Below are 9,083 nucleotides of genomic sequence, written 5' to 3'. Positions count from 1 at the left end.
AAAAAAAAAAAAAAAAAAAAAAAAGCTTGGTGGGAAACTGGTGAGGAAGAAAGCATCAGAGTTGACTGATAATGCTGGGATGAGAAAAGAGAAATAGATTCTAGGCAGGAGGATAAAAATAAAAGACTTGAGAATTTGGTACAGAAATTAGCCTGGCAAGGTATAAGAATATATGTTATGCTTTGCTTGGTATTTACTTCTACTACCTGGTTTAAAACTTTCCAGGTAACTTGCGGGCCATCAACCCAGAGAACGGGTTTTTTGGTGTCGCTCCTGGAACCTCTGTGAAGACAAACCCCAATGCCATCAAGACCATCCAGAAGAACACCATCTTCACCAACGTGGCCGAGACCAGTGATGGGGGCGTTTACTGGGAAGGCATTGACCAGCCACTGGCCTCGGGCATCAAACTCATTTCCTGGAAGGGCAAGGAGTGGGACCCCAAGGATGGTAAGCGCCCCCCCCCGGGAGGCCTGGGGCCCCAGCCCACGGGTGTGTGTGTCGGGCCAGGCGCTCAGGGCCTCTCCTCTCTTGCTGCTGTAGGGGAGCCTTGCGCCCACCCCAACTCGCGGTTCTGCACCCCTGCCAGCCAGTGCCCCATCATTGACCCTGACTGGGAGTCTCCGGATGGCGTGCCCATCGAGGCCATCATCTTCGGAGGGCGCCGACCTGTTGGTGAGGCTCCCCTGCATTCGGGCTGGGGAGCGGGGGATGTGGCACACTCTCCCCTTGGCCGTGACCCTGTCGGAGGGTGTCAGGGATGCAGAGCTTCCTTTCCAAAACGGCAGGGTGATGATTAAGCTTCAGCCTAGAACGTACTTCCTGGCCGCCTAGAGCTTCTGGATCCTTGGTCCTGTGATGCCGCCCCCAGACTGACTTTGGCTGCGTGGCCTCCTGCTGTAACTTGACGTGGCGGCATCTGCCCTTAGCTCTGGGGATGCAGAATTAGCTCAGTTAGAAAGACAACACACAGCTGTGTCTTTCCATCTGTGAGACGGCATCGCCAGCCGAGGGGTCCGGGTGTCAAGGCCTGTAAAGAACGCTTCTTTCTCCTGCTAAAGGTGTCCCTCTGGTCTATGAGGCTCTCAGCTGGCATCATGGCGTGTTTGTGGGTGCGGCCATGAGGTCGGAGGCCACGGCAGCGGCAGAACACAAGGGTGAGTCTGGCCAGAATCTGGAGCCACCGAGAAGGGCGATGGACTGCTCTGTCTCTGTCTCTGTGGCTCTGTGTCTCTGTCTCTCTGTGCCTCTTTGCCTCTGTGTCTCTCTCTCTCTCTGTGCCTCTCTGTCTCTGCATGTCTGTCTTTGTCTCTCTCTGGCTCTGTTTCTCTATCTCTGTCTCTGTGTCTCTGTCTCTGTGTTCCCTCTCTGTCTCTGTCTCCCTGTAGAGAGGTAACCTGAGAAAGCCAAGTGGCCATGCCAACAGTAAATGTGCCAACAGCGTCCTCTGAGGCATCATTTACCAACAGAGCCCCTCTGTTAACAGGCAAAGTCATCATGCACGACCCCTTCGCCATGCGGCCCTTCTTCGGCTACAACTTCGGCCAGTACCTGGCGCACTGGCTCAGCATGGCCCAGCGCCCCGAGGCCAAGCTGCCCAAGATCTTCCACGTCAACTGGTTCCGGAAGGACAAGGCCGGCAGGTTCCTCTGGCCGGGCTTCGGCGAGAACTCCAGGGTGCTGGAGTGGATGTTCAACCGCGTTGGAGGGGAAGGGGGCGCCAAGCTCACGCCCATCGGCTACATCCCCGACGAGGACGCCCTGGACCTTCGGGGCCTGGGGGACGTCAGCATGAAGGAGCTCTTCCACATCTCCAAGGAGTTCTGGGAGGAGGAGGTGGAAGACATCCAGAAGTACCTGGAGGGGCAGGTGAACGCCGACCTCCCCCACGAGATCGAGAGCGAGGTCCTGGCCCTGAAGCAAAGAATCAGCCAGATGTAGTCACACCCCAGACCTCACCTGGTCCTCCGCCTCCAGTCCGTACAGTGCAAGCGAGAGAGCGAGAGAGAGAGAGAGAGAGAGGGATGGGGCTTCCTGAGTTCTCACTGCTTGCAGCACCGCAATGACCGCACCCAGAGGCCGATCGAAAGACACCCCTTAATTTTTCCGATAAGACCACAACAGAGTAAGGCTAGTCACTAATGAGGCTGTGGAGGGAAATCTCGGCAGGCTCCAGAGTCCACTATGCGATGCACCTTTGTTCAGCTTAGGGACACTCAGGCTCAGAGTCTTTTTTTGTTCCTTCTCTTTAGTTGTATCAGTTAGCCGGAATGCACAGAAGAAGATACTTGAGCTGTATATATGTGTGTGTGTGTGTGTGTGTCTGTCTGTGTACTGTTGCCTAAAGCACATTTAATAACTCTGGAAAAATCTTGGGCAAGATTACCTACTAGTAGTTGCTAGAAAGCGATGTTGCTTTGTTATTAATATGTGTGTTTAAATTATTTTTATATACCGTAGTTCCTTACCTCTACATAATTTCAACGTTTTCCCTTAACACTTCTTGGAAAAAAAATCACAAAATAAACTTTTATAGAAAAGATGGATTTGTTTGCTTTGTTTTTCTTATTTGAACCACCACAAACAGGGAACTCTGATGAAGCCCTTTGTGATGGAATCCCCCGCAAGGAATGCCCTAACCCCTGACGGAGGGGTGAGGTGGGGTTGGAGGGGGCAGGACAGAGCCAGGTGGGGAGGTGTGAGCAGAGAGAATGCCACCCAGAGGTGACACGGTGCCACACAGTTAACCACTGGTTAGTGCCTAGAAGCCACTAGTTAGTGTCCTTGAACAATCCCACAAACCTTTCAATGGTGGATCCTGTGTAACTGGAACAGGAACGTTTCAAATGTGCTTTTTGACAAAACCTTGGGTCTGGGGGCTTGGCTTTCCACAAGAATTATATCGTGGCTAACTTCACAGGTTTTTGTCAATAAATACTTTTTTTGAGCAATGCTTTTCTCCACCATCATCCATAGGGGAAGAGAGTAGAGAGAAAAATGTCCTTCAGAAGAAACAGCAAAAGGGCTCTCCAGGCATTGACGGAGCACCTTCCGTATACAGAGTGTCGTGCCATTGGTGGGCTCACAAGGGGCTGCCTCAAGCCCTCCGCTGGTCCCTCTGTTCCAGATGTTCGTTTATCGGGTCCTCCGGGCAGTCCGAACGAACCACACACTGGACGGGGCCCGCGCATTCTGTGGATGCACAGGGCCTTCTCCGGTTGCCGTTCTCCTTTCTGGGCCGGCTCTCCCGCTCAGCACACCCCAGCCGTGCGTGTTCTCAGGGGGGTCAGGACGCCTTGGCTTTGCTCGCTGCCACAGCTCACAGACTCGCTGGTTCCCCAGAAGTCCTCTGTGCCTTGCAGGCACCATGTGGAAGGTCAAGCTGAGATCCCCCCCTATTTTATAGGTCGGGAAACCGAGGTCAGACGGGTCCGTCGGGGCTGGGAAACAGCAGCCAGAGTTTTCTTCTCCTTTAAGGCGTTGAGAGCTGCCGGGGCTCTGCCCACAAAGTGTCAAGTTCTGATAGCAAAACCACTGACGGGAAAAACCATTTAACTCAATTAAACGCTATCTGCTGTATTAATTTAAATCAGTGGCTTTCAGACTTGTTTTTCCTTTTCGCTGCAGAACACTCGCTTGACATGTACTCTGACCCAGAAACCCAGCAGCTAAGGGAGACACAACAGGAGGCTGGGTGGGTGTCGGGACCCAGGCCCCCCTGGCTTCCTTTTTTCCACCCCCTGAGGCAGTTCCTTGGACCCCTGAGAGGCACTTCCAGGATATAGCATGGGCACCATTTTTCAAATGCATGCCCCTGGCCCCGGCTTCTTGTTCTAGGCCCTCGGTAGGCTTCATCCCTTTTCGAGTAAAGCCAACCATCTCAGAATTCCCTGTGCACAGCATCACTTACCCCGCCAGCAGACTCTTATATGACCATGTTGCCACCTGGCCCAGGAAGCCTGGAGGACAGCCTGGAGGAGGCGCCTTAAACAGAATAAGAGTTTTCAGGGAGCCAAAAGGACTCAGCACTCGCCATTGGCGCCTAAGTCAGTTTCCGAAAACCGTGCCCACTGTGTTCCACCTCGAGGTCCTAGTTTCTGTGCTGGGCCCTGTGGCCACAATCATCAGGACGCTATGACCTTGATGGCTGCCATTATAGTGTTCTGCCTGAGCCCGAGCCAGGCGGGAAGGCAGGTAAGGCCAAGGCTGTTTGCAGGTGGTCAGGCTGAGGCCCTGAGAGTGGCCTATTGGTCAGGTGGGATGGGAGTGAGAATGAAAACTCAGCCCCCCAGTTCCTGGTCAGCCCTCCCCACAGTACACATGAGTCCAAATCAACACAGGGACTGACGTTTTCTACTGCAATCCAGTGTAGGAGCTGCCCCCTGACCTCCATGGGTTCCCAGAGCCCTGCTGGGGTCTGGGTTAAAGACCAGAACACAGTAGGTACATAGCACATATTGAACCAGGACAACAGACCTGTCCCTGTGTTCACCCGAGGTTCTGGGGGAGAATCCAGGGGAGCGGGGCAGGTGAGGGGGCGGGGCCGGGGACTCTGGGAGTCGGGAATTGCAGGGCCCTGTCACCTTCCTCCCTCTCTGCTTTGGCCCAGCCTAACCCAGAGTCCCCAGTCTGCCCCTGCTCTCGCCCCACACCGGGTGCCACACAGCATGTTCCTTCCCGAGCTTTAAGGCCACAGGCGGGGCCCTGGAGGCTCCTGGACCTGCTCCCCTGCCAGAGCGGTGACCTCACCTCTTCTTTGTCCTCACTGCCAGCAGTTGCAGCAACAAGGGACCGGGTTCCATCATCTATGGGAAAGGGCGGGCTGCCTCATCCCTCCCGCCTGCACTCCTTCCTTTACTCAGGGGTAGTAAACACTGGCGACCTTGGACACATCCCAGCTCTGCCTTTGGCCAGCAGCGTTACCTGACATGACACCCTGATCGGTACCGTGACACAATAAGACCTCTGCTGGAGTCCAAGGAGTATAAAACGAAATAGCCCAACTCAGCATAGGTGCTGGGGCCCAGAGGGTCTGGATGTGAGTCCCACGCTACCTCTTCATAGCAGCGTACCTTCAGGTGACTGCACAAAACTCTGAACCTCAGTTTCCTCAACTGTAAAATGGCCTCCACTCCAATCAGGGCTGACATTCGATATGGTGGGGTTGGAGGTGAGAAGCTGAAATCACCCCACACGGGCTGATGGAGAGCTGCTGCCCCAGCACTCTGACTGCCCCTGGCTCACCCATCCCCAGTCTTCCCTCAGGACCCCCAGACCTCCGCACACAGCTGAGGGGCTCCCAACTCTGGGCTCAGGAGCCCCTCTGGGTGGTCATTGCTCCCACTGGCTTTTAAATATTTTGAACATCACTCCTGTCCTAGCCCCGCCTCAATGCTTTGACGCCACACAAATCCCCCAACTCAGAACTTTGCTGCAAACCATGGAGCTTGGCCGGTGGAGAGGAAACCCTCTAACTGAGAAAAGCCTGAGTCCTCCGACCTCCCTGCAATGGATTGAGATCAAGCTTCCTCCAGGGGGAAAACCGGGGCCCTGAGATGGAGGCAAGTTTCAGAGGGAGTGATATGAAAAATGTGACTTTTTCCTGCCTTTCTGAAGCTTTCCTTGAGTCTTTCTTGCACAGAAAGCTGAACAGAGTGGGACCCTTGGGAGATGCTCCACGCGGGCTCTTGTTAAGGATCACCTCCCGGGACCACAGCACGGGTGACAAGGCCAGTGACGCAGGCAGGGTGGCTGCGGTTCTGATTATTACAGAGCTACTCCCACGCGCGATGTTCTCTCTACCATCTGCCCCTCCTCCTCCACCCCAGAGCCCAGAGGTTTCTTTGATGCCACAGAGCTGGGATTCAGGGCTGCTACGGAGGAACGACAGACGTCACTGGTCCACAGTCACATCCGGGGCGGGGCCCAGAACACACGTCTGGCTGACACCTGCCACATCTTTGCGCTGATGCTTGCTCCTGGGGGCTTGCTTGTCTGCCACCTGCTTGGCGCAGGGAGGCCCCCGGGTAGCGCGGTCTGTAAATGTGTGAATGCACACCAGACACGCCAGCCCCAAAGGCAGAACCTTTCTCCAGGCGAAGACACTTTCAGCAAAATATGCTGTGAATATTTGTTCAGCCCAGGAAAATGACTTTAACTGCATAATTAAACTCGATGTAGATGCTGCTTCCGGACGGAATGACTGGGGAGAAGTTGAGATCACAGCTGTCCCTCTGCGTTTGCTGAATAGAGGGAGGAGCTGCTTGTTTGCAGAGACTTTGCCCTGGTCCCTGTCTTTCCTCCGAGCAATGAGGGTGTTGAGAAAGGTCAGGGAGGATGGAGGAAGGGGCTTGGTGGCTGCTGGAGAGAGGAGGGAGAGGAAAATTCCCCAAATCAGAGAACCAACGGCAAAGGGACCCCGCCTCTCAGACGGGGTTTGCGCTGTGTGTTCCAAATGTTCTAAGGCACATCCCACCTTCCCTGGGTAACTGGTCACCTGAGCAAACAATCAGTACACTGAAATGGGGGAAACGCACTAGGCTGAATGAAGAAGAAAAGGTTGCATCTCAATCATGAATTACTCACTAAGGTGACCACATAAATACAACCTTAGTGGAAGAAGCTAGCCACAAAAGACACATGCATCTTGTGGTCCCAGCGATATGAAATGTCTGGAAGAGGCAAATCCACAGAGATAGAAAGTACATTTGTGGTTTCTGGGGGTCAGGGGTCAGAGGCACTGGGGAGAGATTGCTCATGGGTGCAGAGTTTCTGATGAAAATGTTCTAAAATTAGATTGTGGTGAAGGTTGAACAACCCTGCGAACGTATTCAAAGCCACTAAACTGTAAATCGTAAGTGGGTGAATTTTATGGCATGTGAATCAAAGCTCCATAGAGTTATGTGAAAAAAAGAATAAACGCAATAAAAACAAAAGTCTGTCTTAACTTGCGTTAGAAACCGGTTGTCTGCCAAAGGCTCTGAGCTGGAGGGCTGCGTTCACCTTGTCGAAAAGGGAGATGAGGGGGTAGAGGGAGGCGGCAGGGGCAGACGCAGCTCACTGGGATGCTCTCCCGGAGAGTATCAGGAAGACTCAGGGAAAATGGCAGAGGGACGGACTTGTTCATTATGGGGTTCAATGCCATTTAATGCCCGGCCTGTGACCCTCTTCCAATGATCCCGAGCCCTGTAAAAAGCATCTCTGCCACTGGCAGACGAGGAACAGGCCAGAAGCCTGCAGGAGTCATGGAGACCAGCGGGTGGCAGAGCTGAGACCTCAGAGTCCAGGTGTCAAGGGGTCTTCAGCAGAGGGAAAAATCCCAGCGTCAGGAGGCCACGGGCCCCAACCCAGCTCTGACAGTGGATCAGGAAATTTGCACAGCGGAAGAGAGGGCTCATGTCACCTCACAGGGGAGGGTCGAGACGCAGGTGCCTGGGACCCAGAGGCTCCAGCCACGGCAGGAGGGCCCTCTCCCCTCCCTGGTAGCAGAAGCCTGTGGAATGGACTCCAGGTTAGGAAACGAGGATCCTGGGCAGCCAGGCGGCAGCTTTCTCCCCGAGCCTCGGTTTCCCCAGCCTTGCCCCCGGGAAGTCTCTCCCTCTCCAACCTGCCCTGACGTCAGAGCCGTAGGCCTTTTTGGCAGGACCCTTAGAACTGGGATTGAGTGAGCCCAGGCCCAGGTGTGGGGAGAGGGACAAGGTGGAGAGCGCGACTTCATGGACAGGAAGGCACGCTCTACCCACGGATAGCTCTCCGGGGCTCATGCAGCGTGTCCGCGATCCCACCCCTGGGCGCCCCCCGCTCCCTGTCTATCCCGCTGCCCCTCACGTATGGCTCAATTCTTCCAGTGCCAGGACCCGGGGAAGACAGGGGGAGCAGGAGGTTCAGACTCAAGGGCGCACCACCAGTCCCCTGGCCCCTCCATCCCAGCTCAAAGCCTGGCTGCCCCGCAGGCCACAGAGGAGAGACAGAAACTGACATCCTGCTGCTGCTTTTGTCTTCAGGGCACGAAGCTTAGATGGTGGGGTATTCAGCCCTTAGCGTCTGCTGGGGAGGGAGGGGACACGCTCTGTGGCCCAGGGGCAGTTCCAGGACCGTATCAGCCACAGGAGAGCCAGCACCTGGAAGACCTTGGCAGTCCCTTAAGTGCCAGACCCCGGAGGGTTCAAGGCTACTTTCCGGATCTGGGTGAGGACAGCTCCCTGTACCCAGCGGGGACCCCCGGCTCGTGGTGAAATTCTCTGCCAGGGCTGAGGCTCTTGAATGTGGGGGAGTGGGCACTCCAGGAGACTGGTTTGGCCCAGTTGGGGCATCCTGGACTGAGCAGAGCCCCTGGGGTTGACATTATCCCCCTGTCCCATGGTCCCCCCCAGTTAATACAACACTCTACCCTCCAAGGTCGACTCTGGTCTGGCCTCAGTGGGCACAGGGGCTTCAGCTGTCTGAAGCCTGGGCGAAGGCTTCGTCACCATGAAGAGCAGAGACCAGGGAGCCAGAGGCCCCGGTGACTCATGTGGCAGCTGCTCCCCGTTATGTAAAGCGGAGCTCAGAGCCGGTAGCCGATGGGAGATGAAATTTACATTTTGAATTAACTGGGATCATCCGATTGCTTCCTCTCGACCCAGGGAAATTAAACAGAAAGTTGGAGGGAGCTGTGGGCTGGAGAGGTAGGGGCCCAGCCAAGCATGCCAGACTAGCTGCTGCTTTTTATTTTTTTCAACAGGCTGCAAGCAAAAGGGGACAAGAGGACACTGCCTGAGGCAAAGTCAGCCTGGGAGAGAGAAGGAGATGGAAAGTTGAGCTAATCTTTCTCTCTTTTTCCTCGGGCAGAAACACAATAAATCTGCGTGGCAGAATTAAATTCTGACCTGTCCGATTTCCTCCATCTCTTCCTCTCCTAATAATGGTTATTTATTGAGCTCTTATTATGAGCCTGGCACTTAGCTAAACACTTCCGAGATAAGGCAGAAGTGAATCTGTCCCCCTCCAGCCCCCCACACCCCTTTCTTTAATTTCCTAGTGGGGAGGGAGTCTGAGGGAAGAAGTAAAGAGACAGTTTCATTAACAACACAAAGCTCAGTGAC

The 9,083-nt window shown here is 54.6% G+C and overlaps 1 protein-coding gene across 1 annotated transcript in view; it reads left to right on the top strand.

Annotated features, from left to right (window-relative positions):
* PCK1 (phosphoenolpyruvate carboxykinase 1) overlaps positions 1 to 2,544 on the top strand; it is a 5,604-nt gene extending 3,060 nt beyond the window's left edge. Inside the window, exons 7-10 of the mRNA XM_024750410.1 lie at positions 226 to 450; positions 544 to 675; positions 1,062 to 1,157; positions 1,487 to 2,544. Coding sequence (XP_024606178.1) covers positions 226 to 450; positions 544 to 675; positions 1,062 to 1,157; positions 1,487 to 1,941 — 908 coding nt within the window. The 3' untranslated portion in view covers positions 1,942 to 2,544. The remainder of the gene's footprint in view (positions 1 to 225; positions 451 to 543; positions 676 to 1,061; positions 1,158 to 1,486) is intronic.
* Positions 2,545 to 9,083: the final 6,539 nt, after the last annotated feature.

This window comes from Neophocaena asiaeorientalis, unplaced genomic scaffold (genome assembly GCF_003031525.2).
Source record: "Neophocaena asiaeorientalis asiaeorientalis breed wild unplaced genomic scaffold, Neophocaena_asiaeorientalis_V1.1 scaffold606, whole genome shotgun sequence".
In the NCBI taxonomy this organism is placed as follows: Eukaryota; Metazoa; Chordata; class Mammalia; order Artiodactyla; family Phocoenidae; genus Neophocaena; species Neophocaena asiaeorientalis.
This window is presented reverse-complemented; position numbering and strand designations above follow the sequence as displayed.